Raw genomic sequence first — 22,373 nt, forward strand, 5'->3', positions numbered from 1 at the left:
TTATTAGGAAATCTATGTGTGTACAAATTCAAAAGTAGGTCTCAACAATCCATCCTGGCAATTGAAGTTATGATTGTGTATATTTTATTACAGGTCTAGATTTTTTTCTTTTTCTCTCTCATTACTTCATCAACTTGCCTGTCTTTTCCTGCGGTATTCCTTCTGTGTCATTTTCAAGTGCCCTATAAACTAAAAGCAAGGTTATTCAAATCATCATTCATCTCTGATGTATTGACTGCTTCATTACCAGACTACAATATTAAAATGGTGTATTGTTTCCTGATTAAGATTATTCCCTAAAAACTTTAGCAAATTTTTCCTTTATTGTGTCACAGGTACAAAAAGTGGTTTCTGTGTCCTGGTGCAGAGGTCATTATTGCAATGTAAGTGAGATCCTGCTCTGCAGATGAGGAGTGAAGGGCAAAATTTAGTCAGTGTTTGGAACACTGGCGTAGTAAAATGTGATGCTGAAGGGCTGTAGACACAAGAAGGTTCTCTATACTAGTCGCTAGGTCTCTGTCGTGGAGTATTATACACAGAGAGCTCTACTGAATGGTACACCTGCAGGTGTACACCAGCTCTACTGCAGGTGAAACCTTTTCTTTTGATTGTGATCACCTCACCAAATTCAGTGATGTTACTCCATGTTTATATCAAAGTAGCCATGAGAAAGATATGGTTTACTTCTGCTTGGCTTATGTGTCTATGTAGTACAAGTGATGTCAAAACCTTGTCACTTCGAGCAAAAGACTGTAAAATTTGAAATAAATTATCCTTGTTTTTCTTTCTTTCCCTTTTCCCTTTCTTTTCTTTGTCCCTTTCTTTCCCTTTTCCCTTCTACCTATTTCTTGTATTGATCAGGAATCTGTAGTGTGTGTTACCAGGGACACTCCGAATCTTACACAGGAATCCCTAGTGATCGCTTTATGCTTTATCTCTACATCTCATTAATTTGTTTTAGCACCTTGTCACAGGTACAGTCCATATCCTATATGCCAAGCGTTAAACTATGGGGAAATACATCCATATTTTGCATGTAAATCTTAGAGATTACTTTTTTTTCTCAGCATGAAGATATTAGAACAGAGAATAAAATATTTGGCATCAGCCCTAAAAAACCACATACCTCATGGAACAGCCAAATGAAAAGACTGTTCAACTGGGACACAATAGTGTGTTGATGGAGTAGCAGGAATAAATGGACTGAAGATTTTCTTCCAAGTGCACATGCATGGACACACTTATAATTTGTGCTCCCAGGATGTGCAGATGTTCTTTTTGACTTCTAACCTTTTAGACTTTTTTTGGAGCTGTCAAGAAAAATTGTCAATATTCTGTGTCTATTAAGAGGCCTACGTTTGTATTATAATGTGCTTTAATTCAGGCCTTAAGCCAAAGCTGTTCCTAGAAGATGTGATTTGGTGTAGGAGTCAGCTTATTTGATCACATGAAAGTTTGGAGAGAGGTGAACAGTTTCATGGTTGCTTCTACCACCACAGCACATTTCTGTGATCGAGCTAGTGTTAGGATTAGTTTTGTACAGGTAATTTGCTGGCTTTGGATTTCAGTGGATTTAGGGTTAAAGCAGTGTTTCTTAAACTCATTATGCTTGGAGATGTCTGAAGGGAGAACTAGTGGAAAATCTGAAGAGATACAAATCCCTGCACACTGCAGACATGATGCCATTTCATTGGACATAAAGGGAGGTAGCTTTTGCTCTAGTGACCAGAGAGGGTGGCAGCCCCCTCTCAGGCTGAAATGAAGGCATCTGCTCACCTGTCCACATTTTCCCCTTCTTTTCCCCTTTTGCCCTTCTTTTCTCCTTTTCCTTTCTCATATGCCAGTTACCTGAACATCTGAACTTTGTGCAGAACCATTGTCTTACAAATATGTGGTCTTGATGTGTGATCTGATACAAGCTACTCAGATACATGGTACACTACCAGAAACACCTAACAGATGAAAGAGAGAAGATGCGTATGAATCAGGAAGAAGAAAAAATGGCAGAGGAAAGAGTGCAGAAGCACCATTTTTTTGTGAAGTACAATTTTTTTTTTTAATTCTCTGGCAATGAAAATCTTATTTGTGGCACAACCTACATGTTTTTAAACTAAAACAGTGGAGAAGGTTATTTCAGATACTAGATTTGAATGCCTCTATAAAGTTTGAAGGCTTTTAATTGGATATTTTTAATGCACATTCTTTAAAGAAGATTTAAAGTGAACAGTTTTGACTAAACTGAGTTGAGCGTAATAAATGCTTATTTATTTTTGAATTTCCATCTTTTTTTTTCTCTAGGAAAGTTTTCTTCAAATATCCTACCCACATCTGCTTAGGATATTGGCTCTCATGCATCCGACTTTACTTTGGACATTTAACTCAAGTATGCCATTTTGGATCCTGCAGGACCTCAGTGGCTTCTGTCATCAACAGATCGATGACGTAATTGAAATGGTCTCCACTGGCCATAGAGGGGACACTTTCTAACCTAGGTGCCTCGATTAAATGCTTATGGTCAGGTGGGATGAATCCAAGTATCAATCTGAGAAACTACAGAGAGATACCTATGAAGTAACCAATTCCAAAGGAATTTTCATATAAATATTTTAAGAACATGTTGGCATCTAAAGAGTCAGTAAGTCAAATTTGTTGACAAGTGTGCCAAACATAGAAATGTTCAGCCGGGTCAGACCAGTGACGTTATGGCTCGGAGATTATTTAGTTTTGGATACAGTATTGACCACCCACAAAGGAAATACAGATCTCCCATTTCTGTCTGCACTGAGCCTATCTCAGGAGAAGTTGACGAAAGAGTCTGTGTAAAATTTGTCAATGCAGAGAGATTAGATGAATTTCAAACAGTGAAATACTTAAGTGCTTGTCTGTTTGAAGAGAAACAAAAATATATTCTTCAGTATCTTTTCATTGAGATGGCTAGTAGGATGCAGTGTAGTTGAGGAGTTTGAAGTTGTTGAAGGCTTTCTGTACTAGCTTTCACTTCAACAAACAAGCAAACAAACAAAAAACCCCATAAAGCTACAGTGAAATTTAAGTTGTGCAAACATTTTACCTCCAAAACTGTCTTATTTCCTTTATGATTTCCTGTTTAAAAAACCAAAAATACAACCAAAAAACCACCACTAAAGCAGGTTTCATTTTGCTTATTTGCTAAAAATAGGGTTTGCTACCATGCCTCTTAAAGTGCATATAGTGGCCTCTCTCCAACATAATGAAAATGGAGTGGGGAAAAAAGAGAGAGAGAGAAAGGAGGAGTGAGGTTTCAAGATAAATGTGTGTACAGACGTCCCTCCTCCCTTACATTTGTAATGGCTTAATTGGAATGGGGAAGTCTAGAACCCAACAGGATGTTCAAATTAACTCTGTTTTATTAATCACCATTGAGACCTCTTTTTAAAATAGTTTCCTTTGAATAATACATTGTTTCTAATAACTCTAAATTGTTTAATGATTCCTTTTTCATTATAAAAATGGATTATTCTCATTAGATTAATTATGCATTCACTTAATTAGGCAATTCACATTGATCATCTGCCTTTTTCAGTGCATTCCCAGTTACAGATATAAAACAAAATGAAAAACATGCTGTCAGATTAGGTAAAAATAAAGCGTATTAGCTATACTCTTATTGAAGGAAGAACGAATTAACATGTTCCCAAACATTCTAACTTTTTTTTTACATTATCTTTCACTTTTGAATTTGTGATAATTTAGGAGTTGTTTTTATAGATTTTCGCATATTATCTGGGGTTTTTTTACGCAAGTTTAACTTGTTAGCTGCTATTTTTATTTTTTTCACTGTCATAGTAAGTCTTTCTAATCATTGTTTCAGCACAGAACTTTTAGCCCTTTTTAATGCCTAAATTTTCACCTGGGTCTGTGAGCATTTTGTATCTGTCTTGCCTCCAAAGATGACTGCTTTACTACTCCTAAGTCCCAGCCTGAAAATTGATTGGAACTGCTGTGGTTTAAGCTTCAAAATAAATTTCATTGAAAATATGATAGCAGTGGATTTTCAAGCATCATTTTTTTCAGTCTTTAAGTCATACACTTACATGTGTTAGTGAGTGTGACAATTTACATATTTTTACAGATGTACATTCAGTTTTCTTCTTAGATGTGATGTATTTATAATATTTCCATGTAGTCACATTGTTCGCAGTGCTGGAGCTTTGTGTCTTTGTTCTTCGTTGCCCGAAGAGCAGCCTGGGAAAGCTTTATTTTTCTCCCATATATTTAAGGAAAAGATCTTATGAAGAAAACAGTGTAATAATGAAAAATAAAATGTCAAATTTCTATTGATAAGAAAGAGAAATATCGACCATGACCTAGTAACAAAGTCTTACTCGTTTCTTCAAGAGTTTTATGCCTGTGGAAGAAATGTCACCCTAGTCCATAGGAAGGTCAGTTTTTATCTTTGTCAATGAAATGAATAAAACTGATTTCACAATCCATAATTCCAGTGAATGAGTTGTCCATTTCTGACTGACAGGTTAGCTAAATGAAGTATATGCCAAATGATAAATAAAACAGAGTGCATGGATCTGCTCCATTGGGAACACCAGATGCTACATGGTGATTATGTATTGAGAAATTAAATTCCTTGATGAGATGGGGTCAAAGCCAACCAGATGTAGTATGTCCATCACTAAGTCACTTTGCCAGGCTTCCCAATATGCACTCATGAACCTTTCAGCAAATGAAAGGTTTTTTGCCATTGTAAATCTTTTGGAAATCCTAACATTAAATATATAATGATTTTTTAGGGAAGCTATAAAACAAGTTTATGATACTCAAATAACAGATGTTCATAGAAACATATGCGCTCTTTGGAGGAAGGGTCTCTCTGTCTTGAGCATACAGTGCCGTCAGATTAAGATCCTGACTTTGGACTGTGGCTTATACCTCCTTCTACAATATCAATGAATGTAATTCCAGGAAGACAGGATTCCTAGACCCAAACCAGGAAAAGAGATGTAACTGACTCACAGAAAGACTTCATTAAACTTCCGACCTTTCCGCTCCCAGAACTTTCTCCAATAACTTTGATTTAAGAAAATCTTCAGTTACTGTTAACACAGGCAGTTATTTCTTACTTCCAAACTGAAACTGAACAAGAATATACCAGAAACTGAGCTATTCAGAAGAATATACCAATTTGAAGTCTTGTTTGCGGTTTTCTTGGCAGCTGTGAATGATGAGTGTACAAAGGCATATGTACATAAATTGTCAAGTCCTTTTTGTTGTTCTCTAGGCTGTTGCTATCACACAACGTTAAAAGAAGATTATTACAAACCACTATAATTACTATTTATTCCAAACTCCCTTTAGAACCAATCACTTAATGGAATGCAGTGGAGTATTTCCAAACAAGCTAGGTCACTGACCCTGAACACTGTGGAATTTCCATGTTTCTGACCCTTCCCTTGAGTTTATCCTTAAATCTAATCATTCTGACATCCCAAATACATGGTTGACTCTGCTTCCTCAGCACAATATACTACTCTGCTCGAGAGATGTGGTATAGAAATTGCAGATCAGAGACAGGGCTAGAAATGTGGCTTTATGCTTCTTTCATGTTGCCAACATTTGGGGTTTCTGCAGGAACTGAAAAAGCCGGTGGCACGAACAACCCCGGAGACTTCTTTGTTAACAATCATGTTTTGACCTATGAGTGCCATCTCATTATCAGGATTTTTGAAGGAATAGCATGGACCTGCTACAAAAGTGCAACTGGATAGTTCTTTCCCATTCAAATTTCACTTTTCCAAACCTTATACATCACCAGGTCTCTGGGGAATGACATAGGGTCCAGGTTCTTCCTTAGTATTTGTAAAACATGAGGTCCTCTGTATTATATCTCTTCATCATTAATCTTCTGTTTTAGTGAGAGCTTCCAGTGATCCAGATGTGGTCACAAGTTCAGTCATCAAGTCCCAAAGGCTTGCAATTTAATTTTTTCTCTCTTATCTCTGGTCATGCTCTGGATGACATCCAATGGTATATTTAGCACAACTGCAACATATAAGTTTTTCAGACAAAGAAAAAGGTTAATAAAAAAGATTTTTCCAAGCCAGTGCATATATTGATGTTGCAGCACCCACTGGCTTGCGTAGTCTTTCTATATATTTTATTTGCATGGAATTATCTTCTCCATGGCAACCAATTGAGGGGATAAACTCCCCAAAAGCCCTTCCAGCAAGAAAGCCAGAACAGCTTTAGATAAAGATGGAACAGGATATAAGGAGCAGCAAAACAAACTGGAATGCTGCTACCATCTAGATGATCCTGATGTAAGTTCTTTTTGCTTCCCCTGTCACATCCTACACATTCAGCAAGAAATTGTCTAAACAGGCCTGGAAAGCAGCATCTTTAAGCAAACATTCCCTTGCTCTGGGAACTGCTCATTCACAGCCAATGAATCTGTTTTGAAACTCTTAAAGGAAACAGTTACATTAGGTCATGTCTGTTGACTTGGCATCTTGCAACATTGATTCATCACCTGAAAAGCTTTGGAAATCAACTCGGAGACATGGTCTCTCCTCTCATTTCTTCCACAGAATGCTATTGAAATTTTCCATTCAGAAATCTCTGGTTGCATCTGCTCTTTTGCTTGCATCTGCTCTTTTGCTCTGCATTGCCACAGCAGAGTTGAAGTTGATGGTGACTTCAGTAGTGGTTGTGCTCATGCTAGTGAGAATGTAGTTCAGTTCTCAAGACAAGATCTTGTAGCCTTGCTGTGTGCTTTAGAGACAGACACAATGCATTGGGTCAGCCAGAACCCGACCCCTATTTTGGTTTCTGTTGAAACTTGAAATGCTTTGAAAGCACCAACAGATATTCAGCTTCAAATCCTCGATGTTGAATGTGCTGAAAGAACTTCTAGTGAAGTTTATTATAAACAGATTTGACGGTTGAGTCTATGGTCCTGATATATCCACTTTTCATGTTAATATAGTTGTTTAAGTTGCTGCCATGGAAGGAGAAAACTCTTTTGAAGAGGATAAGATGCAGAAGACTTGGTGACAAACGTATATTAAAAGAAGCAAGTGCTAACTATTCCCTATTTTGGTGGTATTAGAAGTTTTTTCCTTCTTATTCAGAAGGTAGTTTACTCGGTTTTGCTTGGATTACTGAAGATATCAGGACATGAGTGTAAGTCATTGAAGTTTGAGTAAGTGCAGAACCAAAAGCATTCTGAGAACATTCAAAGTGGTTCTTTTTAAAAGCAGCAGTAGCAAGATGAGCTTTTTCAGAAACCTACTCTGTTCTGGTACAAAGTACCTTTGAATGTTTGCCAGCGAGCAAAAGAGAGAAAACATTTCAATTAAAGAAAGATTGGTGCAACTTGCACTTTTATCTAGTAAAATAAAAGCTCATAGTGCCTGTAGGGAATAGCTGAGCCTGTTCTAGAGGAAGGCACTAATGCCTTTGTGCTCTGAACATAAAAGACTGTTACACACAGGCATATCCCAACCAATTAATACCTTTCGTATTTTGTATTGCTTTACAATAAAGCAGCAGATCTACCAATTCACATGTACGGCTTTTAAACTTGTGTTGGCGCATGTTTTAACAAAATGCTTTACAAATGTTCATGATCATTTTAGAGAGACATTTATACAGGATGGAGAGCTGTATGCTTTCATCTGTGGATGAATCTTTGTTAAAAATTTTGACAGAAGATGAAAATAAGTTAGTTTTTTTCAACTCCTAGGAACTGGAAATTTTTTTTTGTTGTTTAAATTGCATATATACTTTTATCTTGTTTTTCAGTAGATTGCATATATTTCCTCAATTTTTTTTTTTCAAGTATAGACCCAAAAACACTGTTGATGATTTGCAAGGAAAAGTAAGTTTGAACAAGGCTGTAGGTACAGAATTCTTCACCTTTTATGCTCTTTCTGATGCTTAAATATCTTAGTTTAGGGAAAAATGACTAAGAGGATAGTGAAGTATTGAATCAGTTCTCTGCTGTCAGAGCTCTTTAGGAACTCTTGGCTACACATTTACACTCAGCTTTGTGCTGTCTAGCAAGAAAGGTGGAAACATCTGTTTAAAAAAGTAACATTGTTCCAGGCAAGGAACAAGTTGTTGAAGATCACACCTGAACCTGGACTGTGGATTTCCCACTCCCCTTCTAGAAGAATAGTAATGAGAAATACGCTTTCTTTGAAAAAGGAAAATCTGGGATTCAGAGCTTCTAGAAAGCTGTTTTCTCAAAAGCTGGTTCTGATTCAAAAAACCAATCAGGCTACCATAATTTACGTTGTTGGCAAGAGCCGGAGTCGAGACACCTGCAATAAGAAAGCTCTGTATGTGATATTTGGCAGTGTCTCATAAATCATGCGGTTTGCCAGCTACCTGTCAGAGGAGAAAATCCTGCATGTAAATTTAGACCCACACAAGTGGTTCCTGGATCCAGGGTCTTGTGGATCAGACCTTCCGATCCACCTTCAACACCTTGCCAATATTCTGCCCTGCTGATGCTCTTCTCTTGGGAAAACACATCTTTATGTCTTTGACGGGAAAAGTTCAGAAGTCTGCTTTTTAATGAAGAAAATGCAGCAGTAAACTGCCAATCCAGTTCATTCTTACATGAATTTAGTATATCATATTAAAAGGAACGGTGGCTAATGTTTTCAAAATGGGATATCTCTACTTAGATGCTTTAAATTAAATTTAGATGTGTGAATAAAATTAGTCTGCCTTTCAGGAGAACTTGGCAAATCAATTCTCAGCCGAAAGTTTCCACCTTGTGCTGGGTCTGGCTGGGACAGAGTTAACTTTCTTAATAGTAGCCTGGGTGATGCTGTGTTTTGGATTTGTGGCTAAAACAGCCTTGATAACACACCAGTGTTGTGGCTGTTGCTGAACAGTGCTTGAACAGTGTCAGGGCTTTCTCTTTTTCCCACTCTGCCCCCTCAGTGAGTAGGCTGAGGATGGGCAGGTGTTTGGGAGGGGACACAGCTTGGACAGCTGACCCGAGCTGGCCAAGTGGATGTGCCGTATCACATAACGTCATGTTCAGCAATAAAAACTGAGGTAGAGGAAGAAGAGGGGGTTTGGTTTCTGAGGCGGCCTTTGTTTGGAGACTGGCTGGGCATCAGTCTACATGTGAGAAGCGGTGAGCGATTTCCTTCACTTTGCTGTTTTTGTTTTTTTTTCTTCTTTCCTTCATCTATTAAACTGTCTTATCCTGACACACATTTTCTTCCTTTTGTTCTTCCTATTTTCTCCCCTCACCCTGCTGGGGTGGGGGGGAGTGAGCAGCTGTGTGGGTGCTTGGATGCTGGCAGGGGACAACCCACCACACACCTGTACACTCAGGTATTGATTTTTCCACTAGATTGAGAAGGTAGCAGTCGATTATATTTATAGCCCATCCAATTAAGGAAATGCTTGATCAGCAGCCTCTCATTAAATCACCTCTACTCGGGCAATGAGTAAGGCAGTTATGGGGTGTTCCCCTCTCTTGTTTGCAGTCAGTATCCTATAAGGGTTTGTGTGTAAAGGATGCTACAGTCGACTTCAGGAGGGTGCTATGTATCATCTACTATCTACCCATTCAGCCCATGAGTTATTGCCACTGTTATTACCACCTCTAGTACAGGGGAGAGACTTGTTTATGGTAATGCACAGTCCTAGAATTTTCCTTTCTGGAGAAGTGAGAGTTTTACTCGTACTTGGCTGGTGCCATGCAGTACTTGCAATTGGTTTTAGTTAACTTTGGTAATCCTGTAATAAAGATAATCCTTTAATGTGTTAGATAAAATAATAATCCTATTATAGAGACACTTTTTAGAGACCTAGTAGTAAATGGAGAGCAAATTTTAACAATTTAAAGCATTAGTTTAGAGCTGTTGCTGACATTTTTGATGTGTCCATGTAGACTAATGGAATATATGCAGCCAAAGTCCTAGAAAAACAATTCATAAAACAAGCTTTTAACTAAAGCATCTAGCAGTGCACTTGCTTTTCAGTAAATATATATAATGTTCTGTTCTAAGTTAGACTTGTAGAAATCTAAAGCATGTATGAATTTCATAATATCTTTAGTATATGTTGATCTTATAGACCTCTTAAAGAGCTAAGAATTAACCTAATGTGTTGCTTAAGAGCACCAGTAAACCATTAGTATTGTTTTGAAATGGTTTCAAATAATGTTATATTTTTAGAAATTACATGGATGAAGTGCAAGTATTTTACTGTTTAATAAAATGAATCTAAAGTAAAGAGATTTGTTAATTATGTCACATGAAATAGAATGTTTCAGTTACATTTTATTACATTAGAGGTAGTTATAAATATACATAAAATAACATCTCTATTGAGCTTCAGTGTTAAATATTTCATACAGAAAACTAGAAGTATGTTTAAAAAGATCTGTCTCTAAAAACCCTTGAGTAATTTTCATTGAAGACAATAATGAGGATTTTTCTCCTTATGGAACTAATTAGCTTAATGACCAGTTGACATTTTTAAATTCTAAGCTGCAAAATATTTTTCCTAAATTAAGTATATGATTTTTTTGAGAATGATCTTGAATGTTCACTGTGTCTTGAAATCTAAAAGGTTATGTCCTCTTTCTTCCCCCTGGCTGGATGTATCAATAGTACATCCAGTTACTAGTGTCTCATTCTGCTAATCCAGTACTTTCATTAACAAAAGAACCTTAATGTTAACAGTTTAAGGCTGGTTTGCTTTAGCATGGACCTAAAGATTAGGGATACTGTTTTAGTTAATTTGTTGGAAGAGAATTGGAATACTAGTTGGTCAAGTTTGTTTCAAAGATTTATCTTTAAAGAAAATAGGAATTCAGCCCAAATCAAGAGATAGGAACTGCCTATTGTAGTTGGTAGATTTACTTGTCTGAGAACTTTCAGATTCATATCTGAGTTTGTCCTGCTATATATAAGACATACCCTGATGTGGTACCCGAAAACAAAAAAAGGCAAACTTGTAGCTTTTGTCAACATTTTTTTTTTTTCCCTTCAGAGACTTCCATTAATGGCTCAAGCAATGGTTTCTAATTCTGAAGACAAATGAATTTCTTATGATCCAAACTGTTCTCATATGCTTTCTTTTTATGTTTTTCTCTCTTTTTATTTATTTATTTATTTATCGTTCTGTGTGAGAAAGCCTTTTTGGAAATTATCTGTTTCTGGAAACAATGAACACAAAGCATCATAATGCATGAAAGGATGGCACATATTAGATAGTGGATGTAATTAAAGCAAGCAAACCTTATGCTATGAATGCAGAAAGACACCTGAATGTTTTTCCAAGACTTTCTGCAGATCTGAATAACTAAGATATAGCTGACTGTCTTGAGTAAATAATCTTCCATCTCTTGCTAAGTTGAAATGTATCCACAGAGAAAGGAAAAAGCTAGGAAAGCTGTCGTTCATCACTTTTTGTATTGAGATAATTCCTTCTGCAAATGTGTTTATTGTACCAAAGCATCACTGGACTCACTATGCCCCTACAGACCTTGCTAGCTCTGGTTAACTGGATTTTCTGCATGTGCACGTAGTGAGCGTGTAAGTAACAGGGAACGTATGAAGAAAGGAGGCAAGAAAAAAAGAAAATCCCTCGCCATGAGAGGAAATCATTTGTTCCTGAAGAGGCTTGTGGCCAGTGATAGCTTGGTGGACTTTTGGTTGAGTGATCTTACTTTGTAAAAAGTAAGATAAAAAAGGAAGGATGGGATGCTGGAATGTATAATCATCATACTTTAAGATAGCTTTTCCAAATATAAAGTTACGTAGACACAGAGTCTAGACGGCTGAAACCCTTTGAAAAGTCCTTGATCCAAAAATAACACATTTTACAAATTAGGTGTGAAAAAATCACTAAAAGGAGCAGAAATAAGGTGTTTTGAGTACCTTCCAAAGTGCTTTTTTTTTCCTCTGCTTCAAAGGAAAACTAATTTTTATAGAGTTCTACTAGTTGTTATGTGTTTTGTTTTGAAACTACTGTACTTAGTTAAAGTTTTGTTAATGCTAAATTATCCATTCTTTTCAGTTTTAACTTGGTTTAATGATTATGATAGTGTCATTTGTAAAAATTCAGTCACTTGATTTTAGCCATCTTCTATTTTTGTTCGTGACATGTAAGGATCATTTAGGAAACTTGTAAAAAGCTGCCTGTTATGATTCTCTTAGTGTTACTGAAATATGTGATAAAATACCAGTTTATCAAGGTATACTTATATATAATAATTTTAAAACAAAGTATCATTTATCATTCTAAAGCTGAAGAAATGTTTATATATATATATAACAATATAAATTTTTATGTGATTTTGAGATATGCTTTTAAAATGGGAATATATTTCATTTGTAGATGCTATTTTATTTCATTTTGTTTTGAGGAAGTGAAGATCAGTGTATAGACAGAAGGTCAAGTTCTTAAATGGCAGGCTTCTTGGGGATTGGGAGTATTGTTTCTTGATGTCTGAGTTTTACTGTATCATTCTCACTATTCATAAATATGTTCTGCAAATATTGCAGTTAGTTATTACCTGTCATACTTACTGCATTTTTTTCTATATTTACTACATTGTAAAGATATTGAAATACAGAGCAGATCAAAAAATAACTAAACATTGAATCTAACACATCTGATCTTTTTTTTCTTTTTTGGCAATTCCTTTTCCTAACTATATTGTCTGAAGTAGTATCCATCAGTTGTTTTCTGTGGGCTCATGTTCATGCACTCCATTGCAGGTCAGTTCCTCCTAGAAGAATCCCGCCTGATAGAAGCAGCTGAGATGGCAAAAAAAGCAGCTGAACTTGATAATACAGAATTTGATGTTGTTTTCAATGCAGCCCATATGCTCAGGTTAGTGTTTTTACATCTGCCTTACTTGATTTTCCTCCCTTTTTTGGAGGAAAAAAGTCTTTATAGCCTTTGCTTACACAGGGTTCTTTTTAAAGGCCAGCAACTCTTTTGAATAATTCATTATTGCTAATAAGATAAAAAGAGTTGGAGTTAAACTGTTGCAGGATTTAGCACTTTCTATTTCTAGTTTTCTATGCGTTATCTCATAATTTCTTACGTTTAAAACTTCTGTTGTTCACAAGCAGGTAATCCTTTTTGGTTGCATACAAGAACAAGTGTTTCTTTTTTGAAGAACCTTCTGCAGGATTTCCTTTCACCTGATTTTTAAAAATTTAGGATGCATAGCAACTGCAAATAATACTCTATTTCTGATCTGGATGTAACTAGAGAATATTGAAAATATCACATTTTATGTTAATATCAGTAGGGAACACTACGATAATTAAAAATCTAAATATTCCCAGGCTAACGATGACTTTGAGACTCATAGGAGCACTTAATGATGTTGTCAGAATCCATGATTTAAAATGTAGCCTTATATTTAATTCTGTTCTCCTATCTGAATAGAATAAAATTTTAGACTTCTTTTTTTCCTTTTAAAGCTGTCAGGCCTGGATATTCAGTAACATTAAGCTTCTGCCTGAACATTATCATTAAACTCACATTACTGTAATAGGTATCCTCCATGCTTATTTCTAGGACAACTATCTAATTATTGTCTATTGTCCGCTTAACAGCTGTGAGGATACTTGATTTCATTTAGATTATATCTATGCTTAGAAAATGCATGAAAAAGGAAATAAAAAATATACTTCATTAGCACAAAACAGTTATTGAGATCGTTTCTCTAATGAAGATATCTCACTTGGCTGTTTATACTTATAACATTTAGAATACGAAATGAAAGGAAAAGAAAATGGTATTAAAGAGAAGGTAGAATCAGCCTCAGCCAAGTGACCTGTGTTTCAGAATGAAGGGTTCTATACCGGGATTTTGAAATAAGCCCCAAAACACCCTTTGAGAAATAACTCGCACTGCTTGTAGATTAGAAAGGAAACCAAGACAAATGGTTCACTGGTAAACAATAGTTTGACCTGCCACAGGGGTATGAGCTATTTTAAGGATCCTTCCCTTCCTCCTGGTTATTTTCTGAATGATATCTCTCGAGATAGAATTCAGTAATTTTAAACATTTAGGTTAATGAAACAAATTCACAGACAGAAGCATAGCTAGTTAGGCATGAAAGCTGAATCCAGAAGGGTATAGAGTGTGTCAGACTCCTGATTTCAGTGAGTGTGTTGTGGAAGATGGTTTAATGGTGTGATTTTTTTGTGGGTATTTTAAAATGTGGTGGCGTAGATCAATACTATTTTGGCAATAGGTTTAATAAATCTCTTAATTTCTCTGTGAGCACTGAATGAAGCATCCCAGGTCTTGAAGGCACATGTCTTTACATCCTGATATGAGTATTTTTTCACTCTCAGAGTAAGAGCTATGCTGCTGTACTGTACATCAGCCATGGTTACCCTACTTGATCCGGTTGGGAGTGGACACTTTTTGGGAGGTTTTGACCAGCACTGAGCTCAGTGATCCTAACTGCATTCTCTATTTTAGCTGTAAGCAAAAAACCAAAACCTTTAAAAAAAAAAAGAAAACCCACCAAACCAAAACCTTTGAAAACAAAAAAAAAGCCTGGTGGTTTGGTTTAGCTAGAATCCAACTGTGCTCCTTTGGGATACCCAGTTGGTCTAATTTTTCGCTTAAATACTCAGCTTTCTTTGTGGAAGATCATAATGTCTCCCTAATATGCTCTGGGAGTCTAAAGTGGTCTGGAGGATTTAGCAAGAGTGAGGGTGGCAAAGTTAAATTCAGTGCTGCCAAGTATTTGCTTAAAACCTCATGTGTTGTGATCTGACCAATTTTTGCTAAAAGGTTATGATTCTGTTGTCTGCCTTTGTTCACTGCATTACTTAGCAATTTATTCACTATATTGCTTACATAATGGCTGTTGGACAAGGGGAATGTATATTCATACATTAGGACATAGCAGCTACAAATCCATCATGAGTCTGTGGGACTTCAGAAGAAGCTGATTTTCAGGATATTTAGAAAGATGGAGAGCTGAGGTGATTCCAAGAGGAAAGCAGATAACAAGATAGGAAGGAGGAAGAAAAGAAGGGAGTACTCAGACTGGCATAGAGTGACGCAGCTAGAAACTGTCAATGCTAAAGACAGTTGTAAATGAAAGGCTGAAATTAATAAATATAATAGTTTCATGTAGGTGACCAACTGCTCTTTCGGTACCATAGAGAGCTATAAAAACTGACTGGTAAGTGAGTAAGAATTTTGAATGGACTGCACAGCTGTGAGGTAGAAAATATATTATAGAAGTTCACAGGGCATGGAAGTGATTTGACTGTTGTGAGAGAGAAGGGATAAATTTTTAAGATTAAGAGACAGAAATTTATATTAATGTGGATGATACAAGGTGTCCAAAATTATTAGGAGGTAATAATAGCAACTTAGATTTTTGTGTAAATTCTAATATTTTTTTTCAGACCAAGTGATTCTGGTGATGTACTGTTGAATTAGAAAGGAATCATCTTTCCCGCCTCTCATACTCCTGTTTCCACCATTAGCCCAAGGAGTGTCACAAGATTCAGAAACATGTAGACATTTCTTTGACTGTCTACATGAATTGCAGGCAAATTCTTTCAAATTTGGGTTATAGCTGCTTTGGATAGAAAATAATCACAACATTCCCTCCAAGTCTAATTTATATTTCTACTCTAGTGCCAAAATATTTTCCTTTTTTAAAATCCCTTTAATCTCTGAGAAAAATGTTTAAATTAAAATGCAACCTAAATAAAAATTAACAAGTTTTTAAAATTTTGAACAAGGCATAGACTGGAATGCTGTGGGTTAACTTTTTTTTCTTAAATTTGCAACAGAATTGCTAAGTGTGTCCAAAGGCAGTAGCTGTATTTATAGATAGCCTGTTCTCAGTTTAGCAGTCACAAGAAAGACTTCTGCTGCTTCTGTCAGGTATTCCAACACTGTTTACTTCCTGTCTTTGTGACTAAATCTGAAGCTAAAGTCAAGAAAAAAAATGGGTTAGTTCTGTTTGCATTATTGAGAGGCCTCCCTGTTCCTAATTACACAAACATAGTTATTAATTTTTTGCCTAGATGATTTCTGTAGGATCCTGATAATGCAATGCCAGATGAATCAAGTCATCTGTAATACAGGTGGGATGTGGGATGAATGTAATTAATTTCTTTGCAACACTCTGGTAACTTTTAACTTGCCTAGTACTTGCCTGTAAATTTTGTTTTTTCCACAAATTTGTTTTCCAGACAGCTTCATTCAAGGGTCGTGTAACTGTTTAGGTGGTTCTTCTTAAAACAGTAACTGATCATGTGTTTTACTTTTGTGGTATTTGCTATGCTCTTGCTTATAGCCTCAGTTTGAAGCCTTTCAGCAAAGCTAGATACATTTTAATGGAATGTAGTGAAGCATGTATTTGTAATGCCATACGGTGGCTGTAGCTTCAGTGACTGAGTCATGGATTAACAGTGCTAAGTTTCGCTTTGTAGTTGTATACTGAGGTGAGTTGCCATGAGATAGGTTTCCTGTGATCTAGGGAATGATTGAGGAATGGCAGTGTGGTGACACCTCTGTACTAATCAGAAAGAGGAAAAGAGCTTCACGTTGTCTCCAAATGAAAACAAGCATAGGAAGAAGAGCTTTGCCTAAAAGCACATTTTATAGGAATAATTGTTTTTTTCACACTTCTGTAAGACAATGGATTGTTGTGGGAAACACATTATGTGAAGTTATAGCATGTTTATTGGCTATTTGAAAACAGAAGTCTAAATTAGAGCAATACTACATGAGACGGTCTTCATTTTTCAGTGAATTTCTGTGAGAGTATTTTGGCTCTCCAAAGTACACTGACTGAACACAGAGTGTAGGTGCTGGCACAGTCTCATAGGCACAAGTTCACCCTATGTTATTGCCTAAACAGATTTTATTCATTCTTTAATTACTGTCCATGTGCTTAAATATATATATGTATGTATGTATGGCTAAGCATATAGTCTATGTAAATTTTGTAACCGTTGTAAAACAAAAAGTGTGGATGAAGGGTTACATGTATGGAATCTGATTATGATTTTGTTGTGACACAAAAAGGTCCATTAAGAATGCCGAGTATCAACATTCAGTATTTTAAAATAGGAATCTCTTTGAAGAAAACTTCCTTATAGCTGGACTGACATCCATGATTTCACTTTAAAAAAAAAAAAAAAAAATCAGCAGTCTGAAGCCTTATGCCAAACAATAGGCGGGTTAAAAATAACCTTTTCCCATTCACATGTTTATGTATCTAAACCAGTCAGCTTTGGTGTTGTTTGTCTCTTAAAGCAATTTTTTCCAGTGATCAACATAAAGATTCAAAATGAATGCAAGCTGAATATAACTGGGTGTCAAGAGAACCTAAAAGCGATGTGTTGTCAAGCACATTTATGAGGTGCCACTAGCAGTCAGCTGGAACAAAATACCGGGAACTGGTAGGTCTGGAGGCTGAGGTTAAAAGATATGAGAGAATAAAAAGAGGACACATTTTTGTCCCTTAAAATAAGATTGAATGCTAGGTGTTAATGGGGGAAATCGGATGTGTTTTCAAGGTCAGTTCTCATGAAAAGACTCAGGATAGAGGTTGAAATATAGCTCGTAACTATGAAAAGGACTCTGTCTTCCAAACTTCTCTTTGCTTCCTTTCCTTCCTTTCTGTTTTATTATCAACATCTTATCTAATGTTTTACTCTAATGTGAATTATGTTTCCTTCAGTAGTGTCCTTCCATTGTTTGACATTGATCCAGAGCCCTTTACTGCTCGGTGGCATAGGGTTACTGCAATTTCCTACCTCTGTGCCTTTTATTTTTCTCAAGGGAAAGCCATTCCAGGGTTTAACATAATGAATTTCTAGTTTAGATTTCCAGTGAAAATGGGAACCAGAATTCTGCCGTATCTTAACTAAAGGAACTGTTGCTGAATGCCCCAGAAATGGAACTGGCATTTTCCTGACCAGATTAGTGTGGTGTGCATTCATTTCTATAAACCGTTTTTAATGGAGAACTATAAATTCAAACTGATTTCAACTTAGGAATTAATGATCCGTGTTTCAAGATGTACATGTGGGAGGAAAGCAAGCCATGTATTTCCACTGAGCTAAAAGGGGACAGGATTTTAATTTGTTCCATGTTCACATGCCAACAACACTTTTTGGAGGTGAAGTGTACTGTCTGTATTTGCCTCCTGAGTAAGACACCTTGTTTATTGTGCAGAATTTTACCACATTCAGAAATGCTTTGTCTCCTGACAGTTCTGTGCAAACAGGAAGAAAAAAAGCTCTGTGACATGTTTCATTTTACATGCCTTGTAGTAAATTCTGAAATTCGGAAGTATGAGATTTTTTTTTTCCCAGTCTTTTCAAGTGCTACTAATGCCCAGCAGGAGTGATTCAGAAGCATGTTAAATGAATATTTTTAGACATTCAATCGTTTCTAACCACTGAGTTGACAATACATGTGCAAAGTAATTTAAAACAGTTAACAGGTATAAACCAGGTTCTACTTGGCAAATTGTTAGTCAGGAAGTGGTTTCAGCTTTCACGTGAATTATGTGAGAAACTTCAAAGGGATTATCCTTCCTCCCTTTCTCCTCCCAAGACCAATAACTGTCAAAATGTGTTGATTGGGATTAATTGTCTATCATGTATTATGTGACTAATGTTTAAAATTTGGGTGAATGGAAACATAAAATTAGAACACATTTTGATCACTGAATAACAAAGCATGTAAAAGCTCATGTAATGAACAAGGTAAAAACTCCAGATACAAGTGCTCAGTTGATTGATACTCTTTGAACTAGTAACTGTTCTTGGAAGGAGAATAAAAAGAAAAAAAAAACAACAACCAACCCTACTCAGTGTTATCCTTGTTTTCTAATTTTTCCATTTTGTATCAGAGAAATGCATCTGTAATCACATAACAAACACAAATATGCTGAAGATCTCCCGTCCTAACTCTTCTATGAAGGGACCTAACTCTTCATAGAAAAAAAAGCAAATAACTTTAGCAGAAGATATGTAGCCTGCCTGATAGTCCTGCTTGGTTGTTCTTACATATTTACCATCTATCTCATGACACATATGTGATCAACTGATATTCATTGGGCCAGTAGCCAAAATGAATAGTTGGAGGGAAATTAAGAACGTGAAGACAAACAGAGAAGAGAGGAGTTTGAGAGAAGAGATAAAAAGGGCCTGTTGAGACAAAAATGTGTTTGGATTTCTTTGGCCACATATTGCATTTTCATTTAAACTGAAAACTTGGGAGAAGAAATAAAAATTAAACTACTAGGAGAATGTAGATACCATCTATATTAGTAAGGAAAAGAAAAAGAGGTGAGCTGATAGTGCTTCAGGTACCCCGAAACTCATCTTATTCCCCTAGGATATGAGATCTAAGTTTAAATCCCTTCTCAGACTGACATGAGGAAATGTTGAAATCAGAACTCTCTTTTCTGAATGAACTCCCTGAATTGTGGAAATCTATTTTTGAGAAATCATTGTATTCTCTGATTTTTTTTTAATCTTTTTTTCTGGAATGATAGTGTTCTTGGGGAGGCACAAAGAAAGGAACTGCATTATTGTATAATCTACAGCTTCATAATTTACTGTTAAAGTATGGCTAATTACAAAAAATGAGCCAGGTTTTCCTCTGGTGAAGACTGGTACGTCTGTTTTTGCCTCAGATGAGTGTTTGGCCTTCTGCATTTCTCTCCAGTGTGTACTAATATCATTTCAGAACTAAAAAGAAAATAAGGTAGGCAAAGAGGATTTGTGATAATGGATATTCTGAACTATAAAAAAATCTTTTAGATTGATATATTTTGTGCATTTGTTAGGGTAATATCCTTAAACAGTGGGGAGTAGTTGCAGTATTTTGGTTTTAGCTATGCTTCTTTAGGTATGGTTTCTTTTTTAACCCAAGGAAAATGAGGTGTAATTATATTGTTTTTTTCTGTGCTGATAGACAAGCCAGTCTCAATGAAGAAGCCGAGAAGTATTATGAAATGGCAGCAGGATTAAGACCTAATGTAAGTACCTTCTTAATGATACCCATTACTTAAGTTGATGAACGTGCTATAGTGCTGAACCCTTTGTGCTGAGGAGAAACTTCTTGCTGGAGAATTTGATCTCTCAACCTTTATTATATGTGTTCTTTTAATGGTTAATTATTGGAAATTATTATTTGACTGGATAATACCAGTCAGATAAAGCTGTTCATTTGTCAAACCAATCACTATACTTTCAAGTTACCTCAGTGAAGTGTTCTAGCAACGAGTCTTACTTGGCTAACATACTCAGAAAAGATTTCTAGATTCAGATTTATTTATCTACCTTTAAATGTGTTAAGTTTGGAAAGCTCTCCTAATTCCATCTAAGGCATTTTAAATAATACATTTATGCCTTTTCCTCTGTCATGAACTTCTGGCAAACATTGTTGTTCAACAAACTTGAGATTTTACCTCAGGGGTATTTACCTCTGAGGTGGTTGTATATTGGCAAAGAAATGCTTATTCCTTGAAGCAGAAATCTGTAGGAGTATGTGACAGACCCTTTTTAAAAAGAAAAGCTCATTTCCAAGTTTATTGCATCAGGAACTAAAGAAATAAAATATTTTCTTTTTACCATTTTTTACTCAATGTTATATTTCTTTTCAACTACCTTCACATTTTGGGAAAAAAACACTCATGAATATAAATGGGGCAGAATTTATTTTAAATACCTAATACTTTGTCTATGCAATAAATCAAATCTCGAACACATTCCTGTCATGGAAGTCCATAGTGCCAAATTTGAGGATACAAGTTAGCAATTTCAGTCAAAAAAAAAAAGAAAGAAAAAACCCAAGTAAAAAAAAAAATAAAAATACAGGCTTAAAACAAGAGTTTTCAGACCTAAGAATCAAAAGCAACACCAGCTAAAACTCAAAACAAGCTAACAAAATGTAATCCAAAAAACCCAAAATAACTTATTCATATGAAATTATGCACTTTCACACCATCTCTTGAAAAAACCTCTTCAAAATCTTTGTATTATTTCTTTAATTCATATTTTGTGAGAGAACAATTTAGACTTTGTGATTCCTTATGCTTTCAGATGCCAGACTTTTTGTTTTTTTCTGAGTGGATACCTTAATGCTGAAAGAATTCCCTCAGTTGCCTCAAAGTTGGTACAGTTCCTCTTCTCTTTTTTGTGGTTAATTGTACTCTCACAATGTCTCTCAGAAACTCAGAAATATATTTATTCGTATATAACCATATATGAATATGATTATATGTGTGAGGTTTCTCAGAGAGCTTTGGAAGTAACTGAGGGCTTCTAGCTCATGGCAGTGGTACTATAAAAGTTACGTATTTCTAGGTATTGCTTTACATGTTAAGACCAAAGTATCCTTTTTGCAGGACGAGATCATCAGAACGGTTTATTATAGCAACTTTCTTCTAACTTTGATTAGTTTAAGTTAAAATCTAATAGGTACTGCTGTTCAGCTTTCTCTAAGAGATAATTTTACCTTTATGTTCAAGATGATAAAGTTTAACTTTATAGCTAAGCATAGTATGCATATGGTTCACGACTTTTTAAAAATATTTTAATGATGCAGAGTGGGAAAGTTGTATCCGTTTTCACTGCCAGCATCAACTGTCTGACAACTGTGCAAGGGCAATCTCTCAAGAATGAAAATAAAAACAAAAGTAGTCATACATATCTTTTTTCTTATTATTAACTGTGCTGGTTTTGGCTGGGATAGAGTTAATTTTCTTCACAGTAGCGAGTATGGGGCTGTGTTTTGGATTTGTGCTGGAAACAGTGTTGATAACACAGGGATGTTTTTGTTATTGCTGAGCAGCGCTCACACAGAGTCAAGGCCTTTTCTGCCTCTCACACCACCCCACCAGCGAGTAGACTGAGGGTGCACAAGAAGTTGGGAGGGGACACAGCTGGGACAGCTGACCCCAACTGACCAAAGGGATATTCCATACCATATGGCATCATGCTCAGCAATATAAAACTAGGGGAAGAAGAAGGAAGGGGGGGAAATTTGTCTTCCCAAGTAACTGTTACGCGTGATGGAGCCCTGCTTTCCTGGAGATGGCTGAACACCTGCCTGCCAGTGGGAAGTAGTGAATGAATGCCTTGTTTAGCTTTACTTGTGTGCACGCCTTTTTCTTTACCTATTAAACTGTCTTTACCTCAACCCATGAGTTTTCTCACTTTTACCCTTCCGATTCTTTCCCCCATGCCACTGTGGGGGAGTGAGCGAGTGGCTGTGGGGTGTTTAGCTGCCTGTCGAGTTAAACCACAACATTAACTCTCAAATTTACCATAATAGTTTCAGCGTGGAAAGAAAAGAAGCCACTCAAGGAGGTTTTCTAT

At 36.1% G+C, this 22,373-nt stretch overlaps 1 protein-coding gene across 1 annotated transcript in view; it reads left to right on the plus strand.

Annotated features, from left to right (window-relative positions):
• TMTC2 (transmembrane O-mannosyltransferase targeting cadherins 2) overlaps positions 1 to 22,373 on the plus strand; it is a 263,245-nt gene that overhangs the window by 217,640 nt on the left and 23,232 nt on the right. The window contains exons 10-11 of the mRNA XM_076333832.1: positions 12,750 to 12,864; positions 19,966 to 20,029. Of these exons, the coding sequence (XP_076189947.1) occupies positions 12,750 to 12,864; positions 19,966 to 20,029 (179 nt within the window). The remainder of the gene's footprint in view (positions 1 to 12,749; positions 12,865 to 19,965; positions 20,030 to 22,373) is intronic.

This window comes from Aptenodytes patagonicus, chromosome 1 (genome assembly GCF_965638725.1).
Source record: "Aptenodytes patagonicus chromosome 1, bAptPat1.pri.cur, whole genome shotgun sequence".
Lineage (NCBI taxonomy): Eukaryota > Metazoa > Chordata > Aves > Sphenisciformes > Spheniscidae > Aptenodytes > Aptenodytes patagonicus.